The following is a 15,387-nucleotide window of genomic DNA, read 5'->3' as shown; positions in this document are numbered from 1 at the left end:
AAAAGAGAGATACACTATATCAATAGAAAGTGAGCTCAAAACAAAGCAAGCAGAACTTAACGATCTATTAACCTGTTAAGCCCCAAGATCCCCGCCGGCGGGTACTTTTTCTTTTTTTTTTCACGACACTGTGTCTCAGGGGATCTTAATATTTAAGAACCTATTAATGTGTTATACCAGATTAACGGGAATAATCTCAGCTAACTGACGATACAAACCATTTTTACCAAAACAAAACACAAGTTTTATAAGAAGCATCTAAATCAGGGGTTCCCAACCCCCGGTCCGCGGACCGGGTAGGGAAGAGGAGCGCACAGGAGACAACCGTTTAATTGCAGACTTTTATGTTTATGTGGGGAAATGGAAGTGCATACATTATTTGAGATATATTTCAAACTCGGACTTCATTTTAAGGACATGTCGGCCAGGGGTGTAGAGCTATTTGTTTAAGCACCGGATTGACAAAACAGGAGAGTAAACCAGTCTGCCTTGATCTATAAATTCATGTCCGGGACTCTCACGGTATCTGCTGCCACAGCTGTTTTATAGAAGGAAAACCTCCTTCACTTCATGAAATGGCTGCAGCATCAGGAGGCAGCGGGACGTATACTCCGCCTCTGAGAAGTGCAGCACCAGCGCGCGTGCCTTTTTACGCACCGCCTTCGCTGTGTTTACCTTCATCAGAACAGCTTAAGAGTGACTGCAGCTGTGTGTTAACCACACACACACCTCTACACACATCTCTACATACATTGAAATGCCCGATTACTCCCCCTTTTATTAGTTTTATTAAGGAGATGTCCAGTCACCAAGGCGCATGATGTGTGTGTGTGTGTGTGTGTGTGTGTGTGTGTGTGTGTGTGTGTGTGTGTGTGTGTGTGTGTGTGTGTGTGTGTGTGTGTGTGTGTGTGTGTGTGTGTGTGTGTGTGTGTGTGTGTGTGTGTGTGTGTGTGTGTGTGTGTGTGTGTGTGTGTGTGTGTGTGTGTGTGTGTGTGTGTGTGTGTGTGTGTGTGTGTGTGTGTGTGTGTGTGTGTGTGTGTGTCTGCTCTGCTCTGCTCTGCTCTGCTCTGCTCTGCTCTGCTCTGCTCAGCTCTGTGTGTTCGGTGTGTTTGTGTCTGTCCTACACCGGCATTTGTTTTCAAATGACCATGAACAGTAATTTACACACATCTGGCTAACTCCATAGGCAGCCTATATGCGGGTGTTCCGAAAATAAATTAGTTTAATCTTAATCTCGATGTAGTGCTAAATGCTGTCGGACGTGCACCGGAACGAACGTCACTATCATAATATCTTCTGAAAACAAATGCCAGTGACACACACACACACACACACACACACACACACACACACACACACACACACACACACACACACACACACCCACCGGACATCTCCTTCATAATGTGCCTTCTCCTTGTTTTCCCAGCATTCACTGGATTATCCGTAAATCATACAAACAAAAACAAAACGTTGATTTATCTGTTTTCCCCGTTTTGGTTTAAAAACGGAATAACGTCGTTTTTTTGGTTTTCCGTTTTTCCGAAAAACCAAAAAACAACACCGTTTCTTTTTTAAACGTTGTTAATATGTTTTGGATGCATATTGTTCTAATATTTTTCTTCAGGCTGTTACATACAATTAGCCTCTGTTGCTACCTGCTGGTGGTGAGTAAATATTAAAATCAGTTAAAATTGACAACCGGTCCTCGATTTTTTTTTTATGTATCTGCCGGTCCTTGGCACAATGAAGGTTGGGAACCCCTGATCTAAATGACCCCTGAGCGAAAAATGCTAACCTATTACTGCACCGATAATCACTCCTAGCTCCCTTATTACTTATCCTAGGTGCATATCCAAAACTGAAAGATACAAACTTGCGACTTTATCAACAAAAACGTACATCAAAACAAGTGGCGCTAGGTAGCCCACAATGCTAACATGGCTTACCTTCTTCTTTGTCTGGTCTAAACTGGTCTTCAATGGCATTAAAATGATAAAAACTATGCTGTAGTTAATCCATATGTTAATGTCCAATGTGGCTGCGTCCCCCTTTGAAATGTTCTGATAATGTTTTGCAAGCTAGCATGCGCAGAGACGCCACCTTTTTTTTTTAACTTGAGTGTATGCGGGACGATTTCTCTTGGATTCTATTGGCTCTAACGGTTAGAAAGAGATGTAGCATGTCAAAATTGAACAAGGGGGGCCAGAGATATGGAAAATCCACCCAAATGGCCCCAGAAGAGGTTTTTTTTGCTAAATCTGTCTAAAAAGGTCAGATATCACTTGTTTTGCATCAATCTTGATACAGGGTACTTATTATATGTTGTACTTTGGATTCATAAAGCTTTTAGTCTACTAACCCATCATCCAAGGTTAGTTTTCACTATAAGTACAAAATATTTTTGGGACGGACACTATAATTTACAGTTTTTTACCATGTTCATTCTGAATTTTCTTTAAAATAAAAAACATCGATATTGATTCTGAATTTTCTACATCCAACTCACAGGTTTATCATTGCTTTGAGAAAAAATATTATTAATTTAACCCTTTTAGAAGGGAAGATATGGTCATTTGTTCTGGGAATGTCATTTTCGAGCCTGTAACCTGAAAAACAGGCTTGGGGCCTAACAGGTTAAGACACAGGGCAGAATATATGATCCATATAACCAAACACAAGTATTATGCAGAAGGCAGCAGACCAAGCCACCTGTTGGAACTAACTTTAAAACAACAAGAGGCTAAAAGGACCATACCAGCAATCCAATGTAATAAACGCGGAACAGTATCTTCTACAGAGGAGATAAATTAAACATTTAAAAATTACTTTAAAGAACTGTATTCAAGTAGCTCAGTTCCTTCTGACGAAGACTTCGCCAACATTTTTAGCGGGTTAGGCCTCCCTACATTATCATTAGATGACACCAAAACACTGGATTCACCTGTCACGCTGCAGGAGCTATATAAAGCAGTCAAAGCTACAAATAAGGGCCGTACGCCGGGTATAGATGGCATACCTGTGGAACTCTATTTAAAATTTGGGGATATTATTGAACCGGTATGGTTAGAAACACTTAATTATGCTACCAATAAGGGTATGTTCCACAAATACTTAAATATGGCTCTGATTACGGTTATACCAAAACCTGGAAAGGACCCCCTTGAATGTTCTAACTATCGCCCAATATCACTGATAAATGCTGACCTCAACATTTTTTCCAAGGTCTTAGCTATTAGACTTGAGACGGTGGTTGGGAAATTAATAAGCCCCGATCAAACAGGCTTTATTAAAGGGCGGCTCGCATCTGATAATATCCGCATTCTCCTGCACATACTGGGCGCAACACATACAATTCCACCTGCCTGTGGCCTTTTGTTTTTAGATGCTGAAAAGGCGTTTGATCGCCTGGAATGGCTATATCTATGAAGGGTTCTGAAAGAATTTAAATGTGGAGATACATTTATAAACATGATTCAAACATTGTATGCGAATCCCACAGCTCGAGTATGTGTGGGAGGAAGCTTCTCCGACTTATTTGACATAAAACGGGGTACAAGGCAAGGAGACCCTCTGTCTCCTTTAATTTTCAATCTCAATTCCTTAGGAATTGCCCTCAGATTTCCCCCATCACAATAGGTGGAACGTCACACTCTATATCACTATAATTATGTGGACGATACATTAATCTGTATGGCAGATGTTCAGCGAACCCTCCCCTGTGTCTTAGAAGTATTGGAGAAGTTTGGGCAGCTTTCGGGATACAAGATTAACCAATCAAAATCAACACTGATGCTTCTTAACATAGGCCAAAGTGAGGTGTCCCTCCCACCCCAGATCAATGTTTCAAATGAGGTCCTCTTTAGGTACTAAGGTTAGTACTTCCTTATCATCTATAGCTAAAACAAATTAGTCTTTAGTTTTGAAAAAAATAGAAGAAGATATTACAAGATGGAAACACCTTCCAGCATCAGTCCCAGCCCGTTTATCGGTTGTTAAAAAAAACATATTACCCCGCATACATTTCGTAAGCTCAATGATCCCCCTGTGCTAGCACCTCCAACAGGATACTGGCAAAAACTACATTCTTTACTACAATGCTATATCTGGAATGGTAAACGACAGCTTTTCAGTATAAACAATCAGATGAGGGATTGGCATGCCCACATTTTAAACTATATCATTGGGCATACATATTAAGATCTCTCAGCTATTGGGTAAATGAGGATAAAATGCCATCTTGGAAGAATATGGAACAAGACTTAATAGCGCCGATAAGATTAAGGGACTTTCTCCTTTTAGGTATATCTACCAAAAAATGTGATTTACTGTATGGTCCAATTTTAACTTATATGATTAAAGTGTTCAGAGTAGCAGGGACATTCATAAACTAAGAGTGTGTGGTGTAGGTCATCTCCATTATGGAACAATCATAACCTATTGACTGGGAGGAAACCATTTAACAACAAAGCTTGGGAGGATAAAGGTATTAAAACTCTTCAGGACATTAATGGGGGAAATTGTATTCTTGACTTTCAAAAACTGGTCTCTCAATATAATATTGATCAACACTTTAGAATATGGTCTGCCTGTAAAGCCTATGGGGTCCCCTGGGGGTCAGATTTGAAAGAACATCCTATTCTGAGTTGGGTGCAGAGTGCTCCCAAACAAATAGTTTTGTTTATCTATAACAATCTTAACTCCCAGAACTATATGCCTACATAAGGCATGAGAGCATGGGATAGGAAAATATCCACTTTAGGACAAGAATTGGATTGGGATGCAATTTGGGCTAATGTTACGGGTGCTTCAAAAACCCAAACCATCAGTATATACATCTGAAATGTTGTCATAGAGCATATCTAACACCAATAATTAGACACAGAATTGGATTGGTACCTGACCCGTATTGTTCATTTTGTCACCAGGGAACCATTGGCTCTTTCTTATATGTTGTATGGGAGTGTCCAGGAGTATTACACTTTTGGGGGAAGGTTATTGGTAGCCTTACAGATTTAATAGGGTTAAGATTGTGGTGTAGGATAGAGGGATGGGATTGAATTAATCCAAAATGTTGAATTGAATTGTCTTCTGTACAGTGTTGTAAATTGAAGATGTTGCAATAAAAAATGTATGATTAAAAGAAATATATACAGTGGGGCAAAAAAGTATTTAGTCAGCCACCAATTGTGCAAGTTCTCCCACTTAAAAAGATGAGAGAGGCCTGTAACTTTCATCCTAGGTATACCTCAACTATGAGAGACAAAATGAGAAAATCCATGTGATTTAAAAATCCATAAAATCACATTGTCTGATTTTTAAAGAATTTATTTGCTAATTATGTTGGAAAATAAGTATTTGGTCAATAACAAAAGTTCATCTCAATACTTTGTTATATACCCTTTGTTGGCAATGACAGAGGTCAAACGTTTTCTGTAAGTCTTCACAAGGTTTTCACACACTGTTGCTGGTATTTTGGCCCATTCCTCCATGCAGATCTCCTCTAGAGCAGTGATGTTTTGGGGCTGTCGCTGGGCAACACGGAATTTCAACTCCCTCCAAAGATTTTCTATGGGGTTGAGATCTGGAGACTGGCTAGGCCACTCCAGGACCTTGAAATGCTTCTTACGAAGCCACTCCTTTGTTGCCCGGGCGGTGTGTTTGGGATCATTGTCAGTGATGCAAATTAGTCGCTTTTCGGCACCTCCCGCTTTTTTAACGCTGCTTTGGGTGACTTGTGTAATTCATGGAGAACCGAAGAGGGGCGGGGGGGGTGTCCATCAGTCCGTCCGTTAGTCCGTCCGTTAGTCCGTCCGTTAGTCCGTCCGACTGACAGACAACTTCTCACTTCAAAAAAGAAGAAGAAATCTAGATCGCAAAATAATTAAACGTGGTTATGTCTCGTCTGAAAGGAGTGTAGACTAGACTAGAGTGCTTACGGAGAGCACCGGAACGCCGCTCCAGCTCTTCAAATATTTTAGTACCCATAAGGAGCCGTACACATGCTGCAGTGTTTGCGTGGCTGCGTCTTTAGTTGTAAGCACAGTGGCGATCTGTTGTTATTAGCATCTGGTTAGCTAGCTATGCTAACAAATTTAAAGAGCTTTTCTACAACCAGGTGGAAGAGAGCTCTCTCCTGAGAGGCTCAAATAACCTCAGCTCAGTGAGGTTAAGGCACACCTTGATATGATCATTATAATTATTAATGAGACATTAGAGACTAAATGAAAAACAGGTATAAAATACTATATGACAGTAACAAAAAAGTTGTTAAAAATAACAAGAATAGAGTTTAAAAGGGGAGTGATTTGTAAAATATCCAAAAAGAAAAATCTGCTTACAGTTCTGTTTCAAATCGGTGTTGAAAGATGTACCCATAGATCTCCTCATGTTGCTCTCAAAGTGCAACAGATTGATGCTTTTAACTTCAATATTTTACCAAAAATCTTCCCGGGGGAGCATGCCCCCGGACCCCCCTAGAGGAAGTTAGGTCCCCCCCACTTAAATCATGTTCACATGGATACTAAATACATTTGCACACATCTTGTGTCCATATATTTCTGTTTTGGTGGTGATGCCACGCCGTGCACATGCATGCATCCATGCGCGAGTCATGGTAAGATATCTGGATTAAGAGGTTGCTTTTTCTTTGCACAGCATGAAAGAAAGGCCGAATGAATTGGCTGTGATTTTAGTTTTTTTAAGCAGAGGTTGAGTTCAATCATTTGTATGGCCCTCGGAGGATTTTGTAAAAATTGAAAGGAAAAAGGTTCCCCACCCCTGCTGTAATCTCATCTTTTTAAGTGGGAGAACTTGCACAATTTCATTTCATTTCATTTCAAACCTTTATTTAGACAGATTGGTCCCTTGAGATCATCGATCTCATTTACAAGGGAGACCTGCATCATTTAGTTCCACATGAAACATAAAAACAACAAACAAACAAACAACAGAGGATATCATATTTACATATTCAACATTTACAAATACCCAGAGTGTCAGAAAGCATTTCATTTAGACATGCCTTAAATACATTCAGAGAAATAAAAATGCTCAATTTCAATTTTGCCTGTAGACTGTTCCAAGCAAGTGGAGCTGCGCACATAAAAGCTGTCTTACCTAAGACAGTCCTTACTCTTGGCACATCTAACAAGACTATATCCTGTGATCGCAGACAATAGCTGCTTGCAACTTTCTGCTTTATCAATGAACAGATATAATACGGGAGTTTGCCCAACATAGCTTTATAGATAAAAGTGTACCAGGGACTGAGCCTCCGTACAGTGAGTGATGGTAAACCTGCCTTGGTATACAATGTACAGTGATGAGTAAGTGCTTTACAGTTTGTGACAAATCTCAGAGCACTATGATACGCAGCATCTAGTTTGCTCAGGTAGTTGGCAGGTGCATTCATATACAGCAGATCACCATAGTCCAGCACAGGTAAAAAGGTCACAGTGACTAGCCTTTTCCTGGCCTCAAGTGAGAAACAGGACTTATTCCTGAAAAAGAAACCTAGCCTAACCCTCAGTTTTTTAAGCAGGTTATTGACATGAAGTTTAAAAGAGAGACAGTCATCAAGCAAGATACCAAGGTATTTGTAACAGGCAACAACTTCAAGTTTTGTTCCTTGCGTTGATACAATATCTAAAACAGGCTCTGGTGTCTTTTTAGCTTTTGAAAAGAGCATTATCTTGGTTTTATCCACATTTAAAAGAAGCTTTAGTTCAGAGAGCTGAGTCTGAATAATGTTAAAAACAGCCTGTAATTTAACAACCGCCTCCTGAATGGAGGGACCTGCACAATACATCACGGTATCGTCCGCATAAAAATGTAAAGTAGCTTCATCCACATTTTCACCTAAACTGTTGATATATATGGAGAATAAAAGTGGACCTAAAACAGAACCTTGAGGAACACCATTAGCAATGTTTAACCACTCAGAAGACGGCCCATCAAAGTGAACACATTGGGACCTTTCAGAGAGGTAGTTCACAAACCACCCCACTGCATGGCTGGATATGCCAGTACTGAGTAGCCTCTGTTTTAAGACGCGATGATCAACGGTGTCAAACGCTTTGGAAAGGTCAATAAACAGAGCTGCACAACTCTGTTTATTATCTAGCATACTAGTAATATCATTTACCACTTTCATTGTTGCAGTGATGGTGCTATGTTTCTTCCTGAAGCCTGACTGATGTTTAGACAGGATATCATTTATACATAAAAACTCCTTTACTTGTTCACTCACAAGTCGTTCGAGCACCTTAGCCAAAACTGACAATTTAGAGATTGGCCTATAGTTATTTAAAATAGTTGCCTCCCCTCCTTTCAGTAGAGGCAGGACATAAGCAGACTTCCATACTTTAGGAATTGTATTTGTGCTGAGGGAGAGGTTAAAAAGAGAAGTAAGAGGTGGAGCAATAAAATCTGCAGCTATCTTTAAAAAGAAAGGTTCTACGTTGTCCGGGCCAGCCGGTTTCCTAGGATCTAACTTGGATAAAGCTTCATGGACAATACCAACAGTTAAAGGAGTAAAACTGAAAGGGTTTTCCAGACCACATTGTTCAGAGTCAAGGACTGGAGCGTTCACAGAAGCAGAAGCACAGTCAGTGACAGAATCAAACAGAGAGCCACAAGAGACAAAATGCTTATTAAAGCAATTTAGCATGGTGGCCCTGTCTGATATAATGCCAGATGCTGTGGTGAGGCACGGAGGTAGCTCATTTGGGATATCACCAGTGGAAATCGATTTTATGGCTTTCCAAAATTTCCTAGGATTATTCAGGTTTTCTGTGGTAACTGACAAATAGTACTTTGACTTAGCACTTTTGACATGTGAAGTAAAGCTATTCCTTAGCTGCCTAAAGCGTAGCCATTCTACCTCTGAGCCTGATTTCCTAGCCTTTGCCCAGGCATTGTTTCTCTCATGAAGGAGACTGGACAGTTCAGCAGAAAACCAGGGATTGTTTCGTCCCTTCACTCTAAATTTACGCAGAGGTGCATGTCTATCTATAATTTTTATAAAACCAAGATAAAAATAAGACCATGCAGTTTCTACATCAGCACCGAGATCGATTTTTCCCCAATCAAAATCAAACAGATCATGTAAAAAACCCTGCTCCACTAAGTGTTTTTTATCTCTCTTTGTGATGATGCGTGGTTTAACTTTTTGGACCTTAGTGTCCCTAATTGTGGCTACAACACAGTGGTCACTCACATCATTAGCAAATACTCCCACAGATGAGTATTTATATGGAACATTTGTTAAAATGAGATCAATTAAGGAGGATTTATTTGGGGACTTAATATTTGGGCGAGTAGGACTGTCTATAATCTGAGTAATGTTCAAAGAGGTGGCTGACTAAATACTTTTTTGCCCCACTGTATGTGGTGATTGTCCAGATATACAAAATGTGTAAGTACACTTTGTTTTTATCTGCAGGTCAAACAACATGGAGTTTGCTAAAGTCACACACAAATTATTAAAACACAAATCAAATGATTTAATTATGATCATACTGTCTCTCATACTCATCTCAGTATGGCTGTGATTTGTGTTCTCAGTGAATCCAAACAATTAGCAAGATGAGATAGGCACTTTTTTCTGTGTTTGTTCATGTATGCCTGCATTTTTATTACTGTTTGTGTCCATGCCAGGCACTGGGTGCTCTGGACAGAGCCCTGCAGCAGAATCCCAGTGATGTGACCGTGAGAGCAGAGCTGTATTTCTCCAAAGGGAACCAGTTTAGAGAGATGAACCAGCTGGACCGAGCCTTCCAGGTATTGTTCTGTCTTCTTCCTCCTCTCTCTCTGCTTCTCTCCAGTCAGGTTTCCATCCAAATACCCCTCAAATGTAATCCAACTTCCAAAAAATTGGCAAAGAAGATGCCGTGTTCATTAACCACCATTATGTGAATTTGAGGGGCTGGTGCTGCTAATTCTCCAGTCTCCTGCCATGAAATGAATGCAGAAGTGGGTGCACATTTGTTGAAAGACAAGGTAGAAACAGGTTTGAATAATGTATTAATTTAAGGAACAAAGCATTCACCTCATTGCAGTGTTGTAGTGAAGTCACCAATTCACGAGTCTAAGTCACTCTCGAGTCACCACTCTTCGGGTCCGAGTCCAAGTCTGAGTCACCAAGGGAGAGTCGTAGTCGAGTCCAAGTCCGAGTCACCCAAGAAGTGTCCGAGTCGAGTCCGAGTCATCATTACCTGTGTTCGAGTCCGAGTCCGAGTCCAAGTCTGAGTCACCCAAGGAGTGTCCGAGTCGAGTCTGAGTCCGAGTCATCATTACCTGTGTTCGAGTCCAAGTCGGGGTCACCTAAGGAGTGTCTGAGTCGAGTCCGAGTCAGAGTCATCATTACCTATGTTCGAGTCCGAGTCCAAGTCCGAGTCACCTAAGAAGAGTCCAAGTCAAGTCTGAGTCATCATTACCTGTGTTCGAGTCCGAGTCACCTAAGAAGGGTCAAAGTCAAGTCCGAGTCACAAGTCTTCATGTATTAACCTTCGTGGATATATGTTTTGAAATGTAGCTGCTCCTCTACATTGCTGTTATCCTGTCATGTTATACTAATCTGTCTATTGAACTGCTGTGAAGCGAGTTTTGCTACAATTCTTGTAATAGGTGCTATACAAATATAAAGCTTATTATTAATATTATTATTATTATTATTATTATTATTATTATTGTAAATGACCTATAAAATGTCTGACTATATTTAAAATTAGTTACCTTTTAGAGAAGTGATTATATTTGTATGCCAATATTTTCCTATGGTAACGTTTTCATTTTGCACTTTTATTTTGATAGTAATAAGAGCAGGACTCTTATTTCGAAGGAACTTTTACCGGTTAAATCGGTTCACTGATAAAGATTTAGTCCCAGAAAGCACATGGCTACATAGCATGCAAAATGGTCATTCTGCATGTTAAGTAGCCATGTGCTTTGTGTTATCGGCTGAATCTTTATTTATTGATCAGATCACGTTACTCTGATGATAGTGTTCAAGACAGCCATGTCTGAACTCGATCCTTCGAGTAATGTGTTACGGAGCCTTCTCTTCAATATTGTTTCCACATAACGAGCATTTTGCGCTGCTCTTTTTCCAATGTGGAAGCAGAATGTGTGAAAGCATACAGCACGATGCGGGGTGTGTCTCTAGACATCTCTAGACTGGAATAACGGGGCCCAGTACGTGAACTCGTCTCGCAGGTGCACACACCAGGATAGAGGACATCAGACTGAAGAGAAGATTTGCTCGAGTCCAAGTCGGAGCGTCAATGTACAACTCGAGTCCGAGTCACCGTGGGGGGAAAAATTCATGAGTCCGAGTCCAAGTCAGCGTACGCGATAATTCACTAGTCCGAGTCCAAGTCATCGTGCGCGAGAATTCACGAGTCCAAGTCGCGTCAATCAGTGCCCGAGTCGAGTCACGAGTCCCGAAAATCGGCACTCGAGTACTCCATCTCTGCCTCATTGTAGCTAATGCAAGATGCTTTATTTAAATATCAAAGCTGCCTTAAACTCACGAATCAAAGTTGAGTTGATCAATCATACAGTTTGGCAAACCTTAAAGGTGGGGTAGGTAAGTTTGAGAAACCGGCTCGAGATACATTTTTTGTTATATTCCATGGAATGCTCTTAAAATCCCGATAGCAATGAATATCTTAAGTGCTTTGACAAAAAATCCATAAAAAAATGTCATCTGTGGAAGCCGTAGCGCTGTAAAAAGCATGACCAATCATTTTAGCTGGCCCGGCTAAAATAACTGGATGGCCTACCTGCCTGTCAGCCTTCAATCTGTGCACAAACTTATCTCGTGCCCTCATTGGTCATGTGCGCGTTCATGTGTGTTGGAGGAGGGGCTCTGTAAGGAAGTGACAGACTTTTTCCGGCTGTGTATTTTCAAATTCCAGAGCACTCAAGCTGGTTTCTCCAAAATTACCTACCCCACCTTTAAACTGGGAATATCCCTCTTTCAGTCGATCGATCTACCACTTTGATCCAGAATAAGATCTCCACCAATTTAACATGGACTGTGTTCACTCATCCAAGTCGTGTACATTGAAACCAGCTGATACAAGGGTGATAAGCGCCCTTGCATTAACCTGTTAAACCCCATGCCCCCCCAAAACACAACAATATTCACGAAACTGTGTCTCAGGGCTTCTTAACATTTAACAACCTATTAATGTGTCATACCCACTTAACGGGAAGCAACTCAGTTAACTGACGATATGAAACATTTTTACCGAAACAAAACACAACTCTAACGCCAAGCGTCTGAATTAGCACTAAGCAAAAAAGTGCTAACTCACTTAGCACATAACTCACGTTAGCGATCTTTTATACTTCATCAGATATGCACAAACTATATATCATATGAAAGCTGAGATTCCACAGTTTCCAATGGTATAACTATCATCACTGTGCGACCAAAACGTGCGGCAGCGAAGGCAAGCAAAGACAACACACAACTTAACTTTACGGAGCCTAAACGGAAAATACGTCTCACCTTTGCTGTTTTCTGATCAAAAGTTGTGTTCAATGGCATTAAAACGCATATAAAAACTGCTGAGGGTTAATCCCGTGTTTCTGTGTCACTTTGAAATTATTACTGATAATCCATCATAACATTTTGTCAATAGGAGTAGTTTTCATATGTATGAGAGCTGTAACCCAGCTTCCGGTTTGGGGTATGCTGGCTGCACATCACTCTCATTCAACAATGGTAATGTTTAGATGGATTTAGGAACTTCCCCTCGATTCTATTGGCTCTAACGGTTCAAAGTGGTGTCAAACACCAAAATCAACCGATGAGTTCCAGAGATATGGCAAATACACCCAAATTACCCCAGAAGTGTTTTTTTTTTCTAAACCTCTCTAAAAAGGTAAAATGTCACTATTTTTGCATCAATCTTGATACAGGGTACTTATTATATGTTATAGTTTGGATTCCTAAAGCTTTTTGTCTACTATCCCATCATTCAAGGGTGGTTTTCACTATAAGTAATGGGGTTTTTTGGACGGAAACTATAATTTAAATTGTTTTACTATGTTCAATCTGAATTTACTTTAAAATAAAAACACCTATATTGATTCTGACTTTTCTACATCCGACTCACAGGTGTATCATTGATTTGAGAAGAAAGATTATTAATTTAACCCTTTTAGAAGACAAGGTATAGTCATTTTTTCTGGGCATGTCATTTTCGAGCCTGAAACCTGAAAAACAGGCCCCAGGTTCATAGGGATGGCTTACAGAGCTTGTGAAGTGACCTTACCAGTAGCTATTAGCAGAACACTGATTGGTGACAAGTGACTTGAAACGAAGATGCTCTATAATCTGGTGATCTTTTAACAAGATGGCGGCCCAGACATCTGCCGAGTCTTCAGTGTTTTTGATTTTTTTTAAATGTTTTTAATGTATGTTCGTCCAACCCAATCTCACGGCATTTCGTGTGTCACAATTAATTTAATCTATTGAATTGGTCTCACCAACACGATTTTCGCATTTTTTTCGTGTCACACAACGATTTTAAAAGCAATGTATTTCTATTGGTAGTATGTGTTGTCCCTGCACCACGTATTTTTGTCCGGTCAGGTCTTGGAATACCAGAAGCTGTGTGGTTCATAAAAACATTTTCTCACTCAATATCTTACCCTAAGCCTAACCCTATCCCTTTTATTTTAAATTGTATAATGTCTGAGTTTTTTTGCCATCCGTGAGGAAAAGAAATGGGGCCTCAGAATACTGAAATCTGTATTATTTGTCATATTTTTTCCTTCTAATTTGTTATTATTTGGTGCAGGCACGAAACATCAGAACAATAGAAATACATTGCTTCTAAAATCTAAAATATTTTTTCACCGATCTGCTAATGGCCAGGCCCGTCTGTAACATTTTAAAACTCATAGTGGTCCCAGAGCCAAAAACCTACCTACATGCTGAATAGGAGGGCGGTGTGAGAGGAAGCAGAAGAGGGTGCAGAGGCATCCAGGCTAGGCTAGCAGCTAGCCCACACAGGCCCGCTATCCCGAGCATTCTCATGGCTAATGTACGCTCACTGGATAATAAAATAGACAACATAAGACTTATCCGGGCGACCCAGAGTGAGGTGAGAGAATGCTGTGTGTAGCTTTTCACTGAAACATGGCTCTGACTCTGCCATTCAGCTCGACCGGCTAACATGCTACCGCTCAGACAGAGCTAAGCTTAGCGGGGGAAGACCCGCAGTGGCGGTGGCATTGTTTACATCAGTGATGCTTGGTGTAGGGATGATTTCCCAACAAGAGAAAACAATACTCTGGATCTTGTTTATACCACAATCAAAGGATCTTACAAGGCTTCTCCCCTCCCCCACATCGGACTCTCTGATCACCTCACTGTTATGCTAAAACCGGCATAACGGCCCTGAGTGAAAGGCACCAGACCAGTTTCCAAAGAGGTACGTCTCTGGTCAGAGGACAGCACAGTTGCACTCAAAGACTGCTTTGAAACTACAGACTGGGACATGTTTAAGCAGGCAGCCACCTACAACTACACCACCAACATCCAGGAATATAGAGAAACTGTTACAAGCTACATCACCAAATGCATTGAGGATGTGACTCACACCAGATCCATCACCATCAAGAACAACCAGAAGCCATGGCTGACAGGAGAGGTCCACAGACCGCTGAGGGCCCGCAACATTACCTTCAGAGGGGGCAATCTAGCTGGTCCCAGAGCAGCCAGGGCCGACCTATCCCGCGGCATCCGTAAAGCCAAACGACAGTACACCAGGAAGATTACAGCTCACTTCCGTGACAGCAGAGATACACGGAGCCTGTTGCAGGGTATTAGGATCATCACAGACTACAAACCACCACCACAGACCTGTGACAGTGACATCCCTCTGCTGAACAACCTCAACGGCTTCTTCGCACGCTTCAAAACACAGAACAGCACACCTGCGCAGAAAACAAGGCCTCCACCTAACGACCAGGCTATCTGTCTGTCCCTAGGCAATACACTGTTAAGGATTATCACCCTTCTGGACCTGACAACATTCCTGGTCGTGTGCTAAAGGACTGCGCAGCTGAGCTCACATACAGTGGGGCAAAAAAGTATTTAGTCAGCCACCAATTGTGCAAGTTATTCCACTTAAAAATATGAGAGAGGTTATTAGAGGCCTTACAGATTTAATAGGGTTAAGATTGTGGTGTAGGATAGAGAGATGGGATTGAATTAATCCAAAATGTTGAATTGAATTGTCTTCTGTACAGTGTTGTAAATTGAAGATATTGCAATAAAAAATGTATGATAAAAAATATATATACAGTATGTCCTCATAGACATCTTCAACATCTCCCTGAGTCAGGCTGTTTTTCCCTCGTGCT

The 15,387-nt window shown here is 40.9% G+C and overlaps 1 protein-coding gene across 1 annotated transcript in view; it reads left to right on the top strand.

Annotated features, from left to right (window-relative positions):
* tmtc1 (transmembrane O-mannosyltransferase targeting cadherins 1) overlaps nucleotides 1–15,387 on the top strand; it is a 185,113-nt gene that overhangs the window by 143,375 nt on the left and 26,351 nt on the right. The window contains exon 17 of the mRNA XM_079654937.1: nucleotides 9,661–9,783. Within this exon, the coding sequence (XP_079511063.1) occupies nucleotides 9,661–9,783 (123 nt within the window). The remainder of the gene's footprint in view (nucleotides 1–9,660; nucleotides 9,784–15,387) is intronic.

The sequence above is a fragment of the Notothenia rossii genome, assembly GCF_949606895.1.
Source record: "Notothenia rossii genome assembly, chromosome: 10".
Classification (NCBI taxonomy): Eukaryota; Metazoa; Chordata; class Actinopteri; order Perciformes; family Nototheniidae; genus Notothenia; species Notothenia rossii.
The sequence above is the reverse complement of the archived record's forward strand: the minus strand, read 5'-3'. Positions and strand labels throughout refer to the sequence as shown.